Here is a 16,765-nt window from a genome sequence, read left to right as displayed (position 1 = left end):
GCAGCCTCATGCCCCCAACCGCCTACCCTAACTTGAGCTTCAATCTGGCTGAAGTTCTTGTAATTCCTTAAGGATGACTTACTCTGTCCCACCTCTAGACATTCCCTCTCTTTATTCTCCTCTCTGCCTTCACCTCCCCTGTTCCTACTCTTTTTTAGTCTCACTGAATATTACCTCCAACAGGGAGGCTTCCCAGACCTCCAGGCTCTGTTCCTGTGTGTCTAGGGCCCCCAAGCTCATCCCATTGTAAGGATTAGTGCATTTCCCTATCATTTTCTGTTTATTCTCTCTCCCTCTCTCACTCTCCCCCTCCCTCCCTCAGGGGTGTGAGCTCCTGCAAGGCAGGGACCACATCCCTTATTCATCAGGCATTCACGGTGCCTGGCAGAACACCAGGCTGTCACATAAATGAAATGTGTGAGTGACTAGTGAGTGAATGAATGAAAAGCAGCATGAGATACTAGTATACACTCACCAGATTAACACAAATGAAAGAATCTGACAGTACCAACTGTCGGTGAGGATATGGTACGATGGACACATGCATTTCTTCGTGGGGGAAAACAATTTGGCTTTATTTAGTAAAACTGAAGATGAGTTTATTCTGCTTCTCTGTACACTAGAGAAGTGTATGCAAAATGGCACTAGGACACATGCAACAATGTTCAAAGTAGTATCCTCTATAATAGCCTCAAACTGGAAACAACCTAAATGTCCACTGACAGGAGAATAGATAAATCATGGAATACTATACAGCAGTGAAAATGAATAAATTATAGCTACAAGCAACAACATGTGATTTCACAAACATAATTTTGAGAGACAAAAAAGCAAGACACAAATCATTTGTATTGTGTGGCTCCATTTAGATAAGGTTAAAAAACATGAAATTAAACTATAATGTTAGGCAATGCCTACATGGTGAATCAACCCTAAAGGAATGGATAAAGAAGATGTGGTATATATATATATATATATACACAATGAAATACTACTCAGCCATAAAAAAGAATGAAATTTTGCCATTTGCAGCAACATGGATGGACTTACAGGGCATTATGCTAAGTGAAATAAGTCACACAGAAAAAGAAAAATACTGTTTGATATCCCTTATATGTGGAATGTAAAAAATATAACAGGGCTTCCCTGGTGGCGCAGTGGTTGAGAATCTGCCTGCCAGTGCAGGGGACACGGGTTCGAGCCCTGGTCTGGGAAGATCCCACAGGCCGCGGAGCGACTGGGCCCGTGAGCCACAACTACTGAGCCTGCGCGTGTGGAGCTTGTGCTCCGCAACAAGAGAGGCCGCAATAGTGAGAGGCCCGCGCACCGCGATGCAGAGTGGCCCCCACTCGCTGCAACTAGAGAAAGCCCTCGCACAGAAACGAAGACCCAACACAGCCAAAAATAAATAAATAAATAAATAAATAAAAATTAAAAAAATATAACGAACTAGGGAATATAACAAAAAAGAAGCAGACTCACAGATATAGAGAACAAATCCGTGGTTACCAGTGGGGGGAGGGAAGGAGGAAGGGGCAAGATAGGAGGAGGGGATTAAGAGGTACAAATTATTAGGTTTAAGATAAGCTACACGGATATATTGTACAACACAGGGAATATAGCAAATAATTTGTAATAACTATAAATGGAGTATAACCTTTAAAACTTGCAAATCACCATATTGTGCACCTATGATTTATATAATATTATACATCAACTATACTTCAAGAAAAAAGAAAAGCAAGGAGATGATCACAAAAGCAGATGGAAGTTAACTCCGGAGGAAGGTTTGTGGGGAGAAGTTATGATCAAGAAAGGGCTTGAGAGTGACATGGACATATACATGCTACCAAATGTAAAACAGATAGCTAGTGGGAAGCAGCCGCATAGCACAGGGAGATCAGCTCGGTGCTTTGAGACCACCTAGAGGGGTGGGTTAGGGAAGGTGAGAGGGAAACACAAGAGGGAGGGGATATGGGGATACTTGTATACGTATAGCTGATTCACTTTGTGATACAGCAGAAACTAACACACCATTGTAAAGCAATTATACTCCAATAAAGATGTTAAAATAATAAAGGAATAGCTGGATGGGGAAAAAAAAAAAGAAAGGGCTTTTGGGGGCTTCTGGGTTCCTGGCTAGTGGTTACAGGAGTGTTTGCTTTGTAATTATTTGTCGAACTGGACATTTCTATTTTATGCACTTCTGTTTGTGTGTGTATTTCACAATAAAGAAAGAAAGAAGGAGTACCTGAATGAATAAACAGGAGTCTTCTGGGGGACCCTGGCCCCTCTGCTCTGCCCTACCCCTTCCGGCTCAGGGCTGGCACAGAGCATCACACAACTAGGCAGAAGACTGGGAGGTCCCCGCCCCCCCACACGGTGCTTTGAAGCTTCCCATCGGTGAGTGGGGCTGTGCTGGAGGAGTGGCTGGGGGCGGCTGGCTGCCTACCAGGCTCCCTGGCAACGACATGCAGCTGGCTGGCGGGCTCTGCCCACCCCGCTGTGCGTCCGGACTGAGGCGCTTAGGCTGCAATGTGCTCTCAGCTGAGGGATTGGATTCCCTTATCTCTCGGGGGTCAGTCCCCTGTGGCGGGGCCTAATGTGAGAGCAGCAGACCTCAAGTAATGACTCGCCCGATAGGAATCAGCCCAGCTCCCCACAGCATTTAGTCTCTGCCAGCTTCGGCGGCTTCTTGCGCGGCTCAGCCTGAACCTGGGACAGAGGGGCTGGCTGGGCTGATGGGGAGGTGGGGGGCTGAGCCAGAGAAGCCGCCTCCACCCTGTTGTGCCCGGGGAGGCAGAAAGTGGAAAGGCCTCCTAGTTCAGGAGCACGGAATCCTGCCCTCCAGGCGCAGAGGAAAAGGGTAAGACCTGTCACTCCAGACCTTGGCATCTCCATGCACAATTATAGGTGTCACTCGGCTTGGGCATGGCTGCAGCCTCTGTCTATATCCCTAAGATATCCTTGTATCTGTCCTCCCACCTCCAATGTCCCTTTGCAAGCTTGGGTCAGTAGCAGATCACACACACAATAAGCAGGACAGGGGTGTGTGCAAGGGCCAGTCGGGGTGGGTGGACAGACAGGGGCTCACTCTTGGCAGGAAGCGAGGTGAGGGGTGGGAAGGTAACCGCGTTACTTGGATGTATGGAAAATCAGACAACTTTGAGGCCATCCCCTGCAAGAAGCGTCGTTGGAGGGGCAGGGGGAAAGTGGGTGACTCGGATGGATGGACACAGACAGATGGGGGAGTCCCTCTATGGCGGGAAGCCTACAAGGCAGCTTGGGGTCAGTGGGTGGCTTGGAGGGGTGATCAGACAGACACACGGATCTGCCTCCCCGCTCTGGGGAGGCCTCACTCACTCTGCGGGAACCGGGGCGGGTTGTCGTTGACGTCGGTGACCACGATGGTGACAGTTGTGGAGCCAGAGAGGCCACCCAGCTGGCCCGCCATGTCTGTGGCCTGGATCACCACCTCGTAGCGCTCCTGGCTCTCACGGTCAAGGTCAGGCACGGCCGTCCGGATCACTCCTGTGGATGAGGGAGTGTGAGGCCAGGGATGCCCCCCTGCCAGCTGCCAGCTGATATGGAGACCTCTCCCCAGGCAGAGGCTGGGATCGTTCCGGTTCAGGAGGGGAGCGGCTGATGCAGAAGACACGGATATGGCCGCTGTGCAGGTGTGGGGCCCAGCAGCCACCCCCCGCCAACACACACGCTTCGATAGATATGCTCACAGATAACTCACACAGATTCTATGCTACACACACACACACACACACACACACACACACACACACACAGGTGCTTCTACAGATATGCTCACAGATAACTCAGACAGATTCCATGCTACAGACACACACACACGTGCTTCTATAGATATGCTCACAGATAACTCACACAGATTCTATGCTACACACACACACACACACACACACACACACACTACTCTTTCACACATACACATACACACAACTATCAGATTCACACATACACACTTTAAAATACACCCTCCCACACACTCGTACACATACACACACATTTATATACACACACACTAACACTCTCAAACGCACACTCACACACTCACACGCAACACAAAAGCAATAGAATGTAGACTATTTGGTTTACTAAAAAGAGGCGTAGGTACTAGAACCAGGCACTGTGTGACCCCCCTGGGCTACCGATCCCACTTTTGGGGCTTCGGTTTCCCCATGTGAGGGGGAACCTGCAATAATTCTCTGCATGAGCCTGGCCCGTGTCTGATTTGTCTCTGGGTCAGTGGCGCTCAGCCCAGAGCCAGGCCCGGAGTGGCAGCTCGGCGAGTGTTTAACAAAATGAACTGGACTCACACCCACCCTCAGACACACTCACTATGGAGTCACACTTACGTGCACACAAACACTGATATGTCTCACACACTTACGTACTACATACGTAACACACATGAGGTCACACTCACACGCATAGCTGCTGCACACACTTATTTCCCCCCGCACACCCCTCCACGATTAAATCATCCCCCTGCCCTGGGGGTCCCAGCCCCTTCCTCTCAGGCCTGGCCCTAGATTCTCCGTCCAGGCACCGGCTAATCGCTGATCAGACAATCCTTCAAGCTGTTAATGGAAGCAGGGGGAGGGGCGGCAGGAGTCGGGCTGGTCACAAGATTGATTCTATGCCGGGGAAGGCTGGGCTTCTTGTCTCCCTGCCAGTGGGAGACCAGCGGGGAGGAGGAAGTGGATGAGCCATTCAGAGCCTCCCCCTCCCATCCCCCACCCCCCGACCCACTCCAACCTGCGAGCACCACGTGGTGACAGGTGGTGCCCAGGGCCTGAGCGCTAGGTGGAGTCACGCACCAGCAGCCCCATGATGCGCCCCATAATACCCAATCTCTCACTCCTGATGTCCCCAGACAGCCCCTAGATGCCAATAAAGGCAACAGAATGGGAGGAGAGGCTGGATTGTGTGTGTGTGTGTGTGTGTGTGTGTGTGTGTGTGTGTAGCTGGTGTAGCTAGCCAGGGGTGGGCACCTAGGGGGTGACCCTGCTTTTGAGGGATCCCATGGAGATACGGAAAGTGTAGTCTGTCTAATCAGGGGTCATACAGACTCTCTATCAGAAGCCTTCAAGACTCCTCAGTAAGCTCCCTCTTGACCCCTCCTCAGCCGGGACTGGTCTTTCCAAGGGCACGGGAGACTCGGAAGCAGACGAACTTGTGATAAATCCCAGATCTGCCGTTTGTTGACCATGTGATCTTGAGCAAATCCCTTCACCTCTCTGAACCTCAGTTTCCTTATCTGTAAAATGGGACAATCACAGTACCTCCCTAAAGAACAAGATTCTCCAACTTGGCACCATGGACATTTTGGGCAGGATAATTCCATCCACTAGATGCTGGTAGCAGCACCCACCCTGCCCAACCCTAGTTCCAGACACTGTCAAATGGTCCCTGGGGACAAAATCGGTTGAGGACCACTGGTTCAGAGTTTCATCTCATGAGGACTGCATGTGACAATAACAACAATAACTGACACTGATGTGCGTCTGAGTGAACTGCCTCATTTGATCTTCTCAACACCCCTAGGAGGAAGTGCTGTGATTATACCCAGTTTACAGATGAGGAGATGGAGGCACAGAGAGGTTAAGTACTGGCCCAAGGTCACACATGTAGAAAGCGCACAGTCAGGATTCCAGCAGGCACTCTGGGGCCAGAGTCCATGCTGTGGACTGCTCTGCTGGACCACTGTAAGGACGGAGGGTCCCTGTCCAGCCCGCCTGGTATCCCCCCGCCCCGACCAGGTCCAAGGGGAGAGCCCAGGCCTCTGACAGAGCAATGCTGTGTATGTGGTCCTGTTCAGCTCATGAGATAGCCCCCGTGCTCGACTCAGTCCTAATCAGGCAAGACATGCTTCCAGTCAGGCAGCAGGTGCCTTGTCCCTTCCCCCTGGTGCTGCACCCCAACACTGGGATTGTCTAGGGATGAGGATGGGGCCCAAAGCCTTGGCTGGTCTCTTAGTCGAGTGTTTGCAGTCCTGCACAGCAGGGGCTGTACTGGGAATGCGGGCCTGTCATGTCCTCTCCCCTGGGGGGCTGGAAGAAGAGAAAGAGCAGAAAGGGAAAAGAGAGGAGAGGAAAAAGGATGAAGGTGGCAGAGAGGGAAGAAGAGAGAGAGAAGAGAGAGACAGACAGAGGGCAGTCTAGTGAGCGTTAGAGGGGAAAGAGACAGAGAGCCAGGCGCTCAGAGGCAAAGAGGAAGGGAAAGGAGGGGAGGAGAGGGAAAGGGAGACCCACAGAGACGGAAAAAGAGAGAAAGAAAGAGGGGAGCAGTAAAGCCAGAGAGAAATACCACACGCAGGAGAAGGCAGTAAGACAGAGATCCACAGAGAGACAGAGACCTGGAGAGAAACAGAAAGAGAGAAAGAGGGGGAGAAAGCAAGACGAAGCACAGCGTGAACAGAGCTTCTCAGGGACGCCAGAGAGGCAGACGGACAGCAAGGGGTGGAGAAAGAGGGTGGGAGGGAGGAAGGAGAGGGCAGACAGATGGACGGATGGGGGAGTGATCACCGGGCCAGAGACGTGGTAGAGGGCTCCCGGTGTGAGCCAGGCAGAAAGGCAGAAGGGGTGCGGGCCAGTTGAACGCTTACTACTTGCTAAGCTTTGTGCATGTCATTTACACATAGGATCTCACTGATGCGGAGGCTGGTGATGGGATCGGGGCCGCTGTACATCTATGAGCTTGTGGACCAAAAGCTCAGCGACCCTCACTCTGAGTGGGGCTCGGAGCAGGGCTCTGGCTGAGGTGTACCCCTGTGGGTGAGGAGCCATGCTTATGTGGCCGGCCTCCTTGCTGCCCTGTCACTTCCAGCTCCAGGGGAACTGGGGACACTGAAGTCTTCTTACCTGGAAACAGGTCATGAAGCCGTATTGAGTGTGTGATTAGATGCCATCTCTGGGCAACTAGGAGGTTGGTACCCTGAGGCCATGCTGCCTCTGGACCCTGTTCCTGGGGTCACACCCAGTGATAGGTTGCTATGGTGATAGCTCCTGATGAACTATACCTGCTGGGAGCCACATCCTTGGGTCATCCCCTCCCACACTGACTCTGGCCTTGGCCATGCGTGCGACTTGCTTTGGCTGATGCGACATTAGCAAGCGTGACAAAAGCAGAGGCTTGATAAGCCCTTGTGCACTGGGGCTTGTCCTCTTGGAACCCTGAGACCACTGTGCTGTGAAGAAGCCAGGATGAAAGGCCACGTGGCAGGCCCAGCCATGCCAGCTGTCCTAGCTGACCTGCCAGCTGACTGCTGCCATGGGAGTGACCCCAGCAAAAGAACTGCCCATCCAATCCACAGAATTGTGACACATAATAAATCGGTGCTGTTTAAGCCACCATGTTTGGGGATGGTTTGTCATACAGCGGTAGATAGGTTAACAGAGAAATCGAGTTCCCCAGGCCGTCCCTCTTTGGGGCTCACTCACACAGCTGCGTTTCACTGCAGGGTCATCTGGCTGGAAGGTCCAAGATAGCCTCACGTACCTGCCTGGCGGTTGACACTGGCTATCGGCCAGACCTCTCTCATCCTCCATTAAGCTGGGCTGGCTTCCTTATATGGTAGTCTCAGGCCCATGTTCCAGGAGAGAAGAGTGAAAGCTGCAAGGTCTCTTAAGGCCTAATCTGGAAATTTGCAGAACATCACTTCTGCTACATTCTATTGGCCCAAAGCAAGTCATAAGGTGGCCCAGATTCAAAGGGCAGGGAAATAGACCCCTCCTCTCCCCAGCACAGTCACTTTACTAAGAGGCCGGTTCAGGGATGGGAACTCCTGATGCTGGGAGAAGCATATTGGAGGCTGGTGCCCTCCTGGGGGGCCTGGGGGAAAATTCCAAAATCAGCTGATGAAGTTGTTCTTAAACCATCTGGCTCTGAAAATTCATTCACTGACCCATTTATTAGACCCTTACTGAGGGCCTACTATGTGCCAGGGCTACACAGAGTCAGATAAGAGGCACTTTGGGATTTTGAAGGACTTTGGAGTCAGATAGGTATGGATTCAAGCCTTCTTTCCACCATTTATACGTTATCTGACCTCAGGCAAGTTCTTAACTCTCTCTGAGCCTCCGTTTCCTATTCTGTCAAATGGGGATACCCAGTTGGAAGGGCTGTTAAGAGGGTTAAATGAGACAAAGCTTCCAGCAGCAGGTCCCACATTTTGGAGATGCCTTGATGATTCCCCCTCCTCAAGTCCTGGGTTGAGGACCTCATAAATCAGTTCCACAGGGGCTGAGATTCATGTTGGTCTTGTCCCTCCATCATCTTATCTATAGGGTCCGGCATACAGTAGGTGTTTGATAAACATTTTGACTTACTGACCTACAACCATAGACCCTCTGCCTGCCTTTCGCAGCCTGGGTGTAGTTGTCTCTTTGTATTTGGCTTCTCTGTTGGAACAAGCACCATGAAGGCAGAAACCAGATCTAGTACATCATCCTGATCAGAATCTGGCACTTACAAAGGTGAGCTTCATTCCCTCCCAGGAAAAGCAAACATCTCTGGCTCAATTGAGAATTTTCAGCAGATATCTTGAAGTCTCTGAGAGAGAGAGGCTTTCTATTCTTGCTGGTGTGGTGGTGAGCGGGGGCTGGTAATGAGAACCTGGCCCCGGCTCCCCACAGCCTTGTCCTCACCGGTCGCCCCCAGTTCCAGCTGTTGTCCTCCACGCCCCCGCCGTCCCCTCCAAATGCTGCAGAAGGGGCCCTGGAGCCCAAGTGATGCCTCATTAGCCCGCAAATGCCATCCCTGTTTTCCCTGTTGGGGGGTCTACGGGCAGGCCTGGCTTTTAAAACACACAAGTTAATTCTTCCTCTGGCACGAGCCTCGTGGTGCCCCGCCTCCTCCCTTCCCTCACACCTTCCTCACAGGCCCTCTTCCGGCCCTGCTCCCTGCTATCTGCACAGCGAGAACAGACTGTACCTCGCAGCAGCTGCTAAATATAGACCCGCATGAGCGGAATATTCCTGGCTGGGGAAATGGAGCTGGGGCTGGAAATGGCACCAGGGTGGCTCCTACCATGGGACCGAAGGAAAGGGGAGGAAAAATCGGGTCCTTCCTGGGCAATGTCTACAAAGACCCTTCCAAACAGAGAAAGTTGAAGGACCCTAGAAACAAGGACCCTGTTTGTGTTTCCTCACTTGCCTTGCCCGGTGCCCACTTTCTGGCTTCTTGAGAACTGTTTCTGCCCTCCCAGGCTCCATGGCCTCCCACTTGCCACCCTCCTCCCGACTCTCTGCAGTGGGAGAACCTGGCCATCCTCCTCACTCTGGAGTCTGATGCTTCATCTGCCCACCCCTGCCACCTCCCAGACTCAGTCCTGGCCCTTCCCTTATTTCTGTGTTCTGTCTTTTCCTCCCCACCTTAAAGCTGATCAACTCTAAGGACCTCACCTCCTCAGGTTGAATGGACAAAGGCTTCATCATCATCATCATCATCATCATCCCCCTGGTTTACGTTTATGTACCACGTATTGCACTGAGCATGTCAGTATCTCTCCTAGATACGAAGTGGCTCACACCCTCACTTCATTCAGGACTCAGTCCCAACATCACCTCGCCAGAAAGGCCTGTCCTGATTTCTTCATCTAAGTCTACTCTCTTACCCTGTTTATGTGTTTTCCTAGCACTCATTGCTACTCCACATTATGTTGTATGTTTATGTGCTTATTTTCTGTATTTCCTACTTAAATAAAAGCTCCATGAGGGTAGGGTGTGGGGTTTCCCTGCTGCTGCCTTCCTAGAGCCTAGAGCAGAGCTGGATATGTGCAGGACTCAATAAAGAGTTGCTGAATGAATGAATGAACTCTCCCATTGGATCCTCACAACAATCATGTGAGATGAGTATTATTATCTCTGTTGTGTACACGGGGAAACCAAAGCTTAAAGAGCCTCAAACCATTCTTGGAGCTTTAGGCCCATATTTCAGACGGCCCATTCTAGATGTTTCTTTCCTCCTCTTCTCTCATCTTAAAGCCAATATAGTTGAAGTTGAATTAATTAGCTCTATATCAGATCCTGGAACACATTCAGTAATTCCTCTGTCCCTAGACAGTTTTCTTAATCCACGTTCCTCCTCCTGTTTCTGTAGGTGGTGCCCCTTCCCATCCTAGGTTCCAAAGTTAGGAACCCCCAGATTCCTCCCTGAATATAGTCCTGTACATTCATCCAGGCCTCCAAGGTTTGCCCTTTGCAGAATCTCACTGTCATCCCTCACTCTCCCACCTCAGTATCCCAACTAACCCTCTCTACCAATCCCGTATCATCTCTGGCTCGCTAACTAGATGAAGCAGGTTAAGGAGTCTGGGTGGGTGCTGAGAAAGGGCGCAGGCTTTGGCTTTTGTCTTTCGGGGTTCTCTGCTGGGCTCTCCAGGCTCCTGGGTCTCCCTGGATTCAGTTCCTGCCTCTGAGCCATGCTGTACAGTGGCAGCCCGAGGGATCTTGTTAAAATGAAAACCTGAGCATGTCACTTCCCTGCTTAAAAGTCATCAATGAATCCACAGTGTTGGTGAGGGGGAAGGGAAACAGGCTCTCTCGTAATCGGGTCTTCAGGACTGTAATCTGGTACACTTCCTCATTATCTATCCAGATTCCAAACGCACTATGCTCTTTGACCCAGCTTTTCCACTTCCTGAAAATTATCCTGCAGATACATTCACACAAGCACAAAATGATATATGTATGAGGTTATGCACTGTAACACTGTTCGTCGTAGACAAAGATTGGAAACAGCGTAAGTGTCCATCAATAGGGGACTGGTGAAATAAATTTTAGTGTATCCACAACAGCTGTTAAATAAAAGAACGATGAAGCTCTTTATGTACTGATATGGAATAATCTGCAAGATGTATTGTTAAGCGAAAAAGGCAAGCAGTGTGTATAGTGTGTGTTTATAGCTACCATTTGTGTAAAGAAAAACCCAAATACATGTACCTATTTTCTTGTACATGCATAGAATAGCTCTGGAAAGATACACAAGAAAATTACATTGGTTGCCTTGGGGATACAGATTGGGTGGCTGGGGGACTAGGGGGGTGAAGAATTTCCACTAAATACAAATTTGGACTTTTTGAATTTTGAACCTTGAAATGTATTATCTATTTAAAAAAAAAAAACCTCAATATTTTTCAAGTGAATGAGTTCAAGGTCTCGTAGGATATATATACCAAGTGGCTGCTACCTTTGGGGTTGCAATTACTGGGGATGAGGGTGGGAAGCCCTTTCTTCCTTCCTTCTTTCATCTCTTTTAAAAAACATTTCTTTAATGTTTGAATGTTTTCTAAGACGTATTAGTTTCACAAGGAGAAAAAAATAATGCGGATGTTATGTGTAAGAGAATGCAATTATAGACTGGAATCCTCAACCCCTCCCCCTAAACAAAACAAACACACACAAAAACCCCAAACCTAAATCCATCAAACACCCTCCCACCCCACTACCCTCAGAAGAGAATCCAAGTGCTCCAGCCCGCCTAACACCGGGCAGTCAGGCCCCTGCCAGCCTCTCTACATTACCTCTCAACAAGCCTCTTCTCCAGTCCTGAGTTGCTTACGATTCCCCTCATGCCTCAGGCTGTTCTCCTCCTCCCAGTTTTGCCTGCACCATGCCCTCTGCCTGGAATGCCCTTCTCTGAATCTCGGTCTGGCCAACACTTTCTTATCCTTTGGAGATTGCTGCTCCCGCCTCCGAGAAACTTGCATCCTAACTGCCCACACAGATGCCTGTCCCCCTGCCCCCACTGGACTGTGAGCCCCATGAAGGCATGTGATGAACATCCTGTGGTGTCTGATGTCTCATCCCCTGCCTCCTCCTGTCCCTGGGACAGTGACAGCACCGCCCTTGTCATCAGCAGCCGCTCCCAGCTGTGGGACCTTGAGCGAACCACTTCATCTCTCTGAGCCTCAGCCTCCTCCCTCAGTTCTCCCTGCCGCTCTCCCGAGGCCCCTCAGAGATGTACTCAGGTTTTAGCCTCAGAGTGAGTGACGTGGGGGACGGTGCGTGGGAGCGCCGCACCATTGCTTGGTGATGGGGGGGAGGGCAAGGAAGTCAAGAAGCCATCCTTCCCTATCCGTCTCGGCCTCGGTCTTCCCATCAGATCCTTAACAACTGCCACCTGAACAGCTTTCACAATTGCCGAAAAGGTGCCTTTCACCGCCCGACGGCCGACCCCCCTTACCCCCGGCCCCCAGCGACACAAGACCATGACCCACCCCGTCTGGGCTGCGGACACGCCTGCCTCAGTTTAGCTCCAACGGCAAGAGGGGCCACTGAGTTCAGACCTCCGAAGTCCTTTCAGAGGGCCCACAGTGATAGCCTCCTGCCTTTTTGTTTCCGCACCAGTCTTGCAGGCGCCCCCCACTCTATTTTTCTTTTTTCTGCTCCTCGGTCCTTCTCTCTTCCTGCCTGGCCGCCCTCCCTCTCCGCGACCCTGGGGTCTCCTGGAGCCAGAAAGATGCCTCGGTGTCCTCTGTCCTAACCTGAGCACTGTTGGTTGGAACGCTGAGAGAAGACTTCCGCCCGCCCCCTCCGGCCCCGCCCCTTGCGCCCCGCCTCTGGTTCCGCCCCGGCTCCGCCCCTTTGGCCCCGCCCCTCACCGGTCTTGGGGTCCACGGTGAAGTGCTGCTCGCCATCCAGCACGCTGTACACCAGTCGAGCGCTGCTGCCGTACGTGGGGTCGTCCGCATCCGAGGCCATCACCTGCATCACCGACGTGCCTGGGCCCGGGGGACCAAGCGAGACAGGGGTCAGCTGGGGCCGCTGTGCTCGTCCTCCCCATCGCTCCCCACTCCCAGAGAAGCTGGGAAAGGAGACCTAGGCCGGAGGTCACTGAAGCCAATCCTCTCACAGTCTTCATTCCCACATTAAGCCCCAACCCGCTTCCAGACCTGGGGCCTTTCCAGTGGCACAAGCATGACCATGGAGTCAGATCTGGATTCAGATCTCCCTTTGGTGGTTCCCAGCTGTAAAACTCTTGGCAAGGGAAGACAGCCTCTCTGCATCTCAGTTTCCTCACCAGCAAAATGGGGACAGTCCAAGTCCTTGGCTCATAAGGGAACACATTTTAAACACCCAGTGCAGAACTCAGAGCAGTATCTCAGTGGGTGGTGGAAATGGTTATTTTCACCAATTAAGGTCATCACAGAGTTAGAGCTATAACACTGGAAACCAGGCACTTTACTCCCAAAGCAGGGGTCCTTCTACCCAGCCCCTCCTGATTTCTCAAGGGAATTCTGCCTCCTTCCTCCCACATCCTAATCCGCCCCCATCCTGCCATGGGGGTGTGTGGGCATCCCAGAAGCACAACCAAGTTCACTGGGGCTCAGGGGCCAGTGTCTCTTGAGCCCCAGGCAGAAGAGCAGCAGCCAGATTTCCCTTTGGAAGTAGCTGGTTGTGGGTCCTGGTGCTCTCCTCGCCCCTCCTCCCGGGTGCCCAGACAGTTCCCGCCCCCGACACACACACTTCTCATGCTCTGCACGTAGGCTGCTGGGGAGAGTATAAATTGGATAAAAGTCCATCAAACAGCGGCAATTAAGTTATTGATTTTCGACGCTGCCTCATTAAACTGGGAGCTCCTCTCGGCCTGTCCCAGAGATGGGTCTAATTTGACATCATGTTCAATTTGACGAAAGCAGGGCTTGGGATGTGAGGCTGGACTGGGTGGGGGTGATGGAAGGGGTGGGGGAGGGGTTGAATGGAAGGATGGGCAAAGCTGTGTGGTCCATCCAAACCTTTCCAGATAGGAGGGCGTGAGATGCAAGACCCAAGAGGGAGTCTTGGGGGCTCAGGATAGGACCCAAGGGGGATGAGACTCAGACCTCACCTCAAGGAGATGCCCTCTTCTGGGTGCCCTGATGGTGAGGGGATGGGGCCCAGGCCTCCTGAGGTTCTGGGTAGGGCCCTCCTGGTGGGTTGGGCTCTCTGGGCCAGCGGGGCGGCATGCTGGGGGGTGACGCCAGTTCACTGACTGGCTAATGAGTGAGGCTCTGGAAGTGCTACTGCAGCAATTCTGCTAAGCCCAGCCGGCCACCCGCCTCTCCCACCTCCAGCCTGGGGCCCTCGATCACTCCAGACAGACACATGTATTTATTTTTCACTCTTTCGCATTTCTCATTTCCCTCTCCTTGTCCCCCCTCCCAGCCTCCTAAACCGGCCCTGCAATGCGCCTCTCTCTTTGGCGGCTCCGGCTCCCCATCAACCACGTCAGAGTTGCCTGGAGAAGCTGGGGAAGAGGTTTGGGCAAGCCCCCTCCTTCTTGATGCTTGGTACCCAGGGGTCTCCTATTCAGGGCAAGGGCATGATCCCAGGCACCTCCTCTTAAACAGAGAGAGGAGAAAGAAACAAACCCTACTGAGCACTCACTACATGCCTGGCTTCACCAGCCACTTAAATCCATCATCTCTAATTCTCACAGCATCTCTGAGCATCTCTGGGCCCCTCTAAATTACAGGTGAGGAAAGAGGTCAAACAGGGGGAAAGACTCGACTGAGGGCACAGACTGAGGAAGTGGTGGGATTCAAACCCAGGACTCTCTAAGGCCAAAGTCCTCTGGGAGCCAGAGTCAGCACACACACACACACACACACACAGTGACTCTGGAGGGACGGTGGCCTGGTGTACTGAATCACAATCAGTGACTCTGCCGCTTATTAGCAGTTTGGCCTTGGGCCTGTCATGAACCCCATTTTTGCCTCAATTTCCTCATTTGTGAAATGAGGGTGAGAGTACCACCGAACTCCTGGGATTGGTTTCAGAATTCAAATAGGTTTCTGTATGCAGCACCGAGGACAGCGCCCATCCCATACTAAGAACTCAATAAACGCAGGTTGTTGTCCTCTCGGCAGACGCTGCACGCCTGTATACAATGGCACAATCAAGCCTCCCTCACAGACAAACTGAAATGAGAGACGATACATAAAGCATCAGGCTCACGGTGGGGGCTCAATAAATAGTAGCTGTTGTAACAGTTATGAGAAAGGGTCTCCCTGTCACTCTCCCCTCACCCCCTGGGCAAGGCACAGTGCCGGCCTGAGTGACTCCCCAGGGACAAGGAGGAGCTCTCTCTCTCTCTCTCTATCCCTGGCTGCATCCCTGGGACTCCCGCGGGGATGATGGAATCATTTCCCCGATCTGGGATTCTTTATTGCAGCCATTACAGTTAATGCCGACACGTGGGGCTGGCAAAGGGTCAGTGATTCACCACTGATTCCCCAAGGCCCCACACGCCCTCCCACCTTCTTCACAAGTCAGCAGCTCCCCAGAACCGGCAGACAAAAGGGTGCCAGGCTTGTGGCTGCTGTAGGACCACCTTGTGCCGTCCCCCTAAGTTCAGCAGTTTGCATTTTGCAATGCGCCATCACGGCCATTGGTCCTCACACACCAATTCTCTGATGTAGATGCAGTGGCATGCTGGCAAATGTTTAACCATTGGTTCTGGGGGATGGAGGGGTAGGGAGGAATTCCCTGCTTTGTAGTGTTTGCTGATTTCTACGGTGTAAATACTCTCACCATGGCCAATTTCAAGCTATGAATGTGGTATCAAGTGGCTCATAAAACTCCTGAAAATCAATATTTGGCTCTCATGAGCTGATACGAGCCGACTCCAGAGCAATCCTGCATCACCTCCACTTTACAGATGAGGAAACTGCTATGCACAGTGAAGGGTGACAATGTAAATTAATAATGAATAATAATGAAACCCATCATTAAATACCCTTATTCAATGATAATGATAGATTAGGCTTATTAAATAACTTCTTTGTGCGACATACTATAATAAACCCTTTACGTATAGCATCTCATGGAATTCATATAATAGAGCCTTGAAGTAAGCTCTATTAAGATTTCCACTTTGCAGACGAGGAAATGGAGGCTGAGTGAAGTATAGTAATGAACCCCTTTTGCCTCAATTTCATCATTTGTGAGATGGGGGTAATATTACTACCAAGCTCTCAGGATCGCTGTGAGAACTCAAATAGATATCCTTGTTTAGCAGCAAGGACAGCCCGTGGCTAAATTCATCTGGCAAGGAAATAGGAAAGGCAGGATTCAAACCCAGGCCGATCTGATGTCAAAACACACACGTATGTTGCCTTATAAGGTTGTAGGAGAGGGGATCAGTAGGAGAAGTAGACAGGCAAGTGAGAGAAGAGTCAAAGAAAGGAGAGGGAGGGAGGAGCAGCGGGGTAGCGGGGAACTGGGCTCAGGACTCTCGCTCTCTGGCAGCTGGTTCAAGCCCAGACTTCCAGAAGCAGGGACGGGATTGGCGAGAATGAGCCATTTGCTGTCCATGGTGCTGCCACCCAGTCCTGCTACGCGGGATCAAGGGCCTAATTCCAGGCTGGCATAGGAAGGGCTGCCCAAAGGATTTTCGGGTAAACAGTATCTCAGAGCCCAGGGCTCCATGTGGAATGTTGGCTATGAAAAGGCTGGTCCTTGGAGAGCACAGAAACCAGTGGTTCTCAACCTGGCTGCACATTAGAATCTCTTAGGAGTTTTAAAGTAAAACTGATGCTGAGCCCCCATCCCAGACCAATTTAATAGAGCTCTCTTGGGGTGGAGCACAGGCAAGGGGATTTTTTTTTTTTTTTTTTTTTTTGCGTTACGCGGGCCTCTCACCGTTGCGGCCTCTCCCGTCGCGGAGCACAGGCTCCGGACGCGCAGGCTCAGCGGCCATGGCTCACGGGCCCAGCCGCTCCGAGGCATGTGGGATCTTCCCGGACCGG

General features: G+C 51.5%; 1 protein-coding gene across 2 annotated transcripts in view; it reads right to left on the bottom strand.

Moving 5' to 3' along the window:
* CDH22 (cadherin 22) overlaps positions 1-16,765 on the bottom strand; it is a 74,944-nt gene that overhangs the window by 37,716 nt on the left and 20,463 nt on the right. For both annotated transcript variants that reach the window (XM_024128543.2, XM_024128544.2), the window contains exons 3-4: positions 12,638-12,757; positions 3,364-3,531 (exon numbers count right to left, since the gene is read on the bottom strand). In XM_024128543.2, the coding sequence (XP_023984311.1) occupies positions 3,364-3,531; positions 12,638-12,757 (288 nt within the window). The remainder of the gene's footprint in view (positions 1-3,363; positions 3,532-12,637; positions 12,758-16,765) is intronic.

The sequence above is a fragment of the Physeter macrocephalus genome, chromosome 14 (assembly GCF_002837175.3).
Source record: "Physeter macrocephalus isolate SW-GA chromosome 14, ASM283717v5, whole genome shotgun sequence".
Classification (NCBI taxonomy): Eukaryota; Metazoa; Chordata; class Mammalia; order Artiodactyla; family Physeteridae; genus Physeter; species Physeter macrocephalus.
This window is presented reverse-complemented; position numbering and strand designations above follow the sequence as displayed.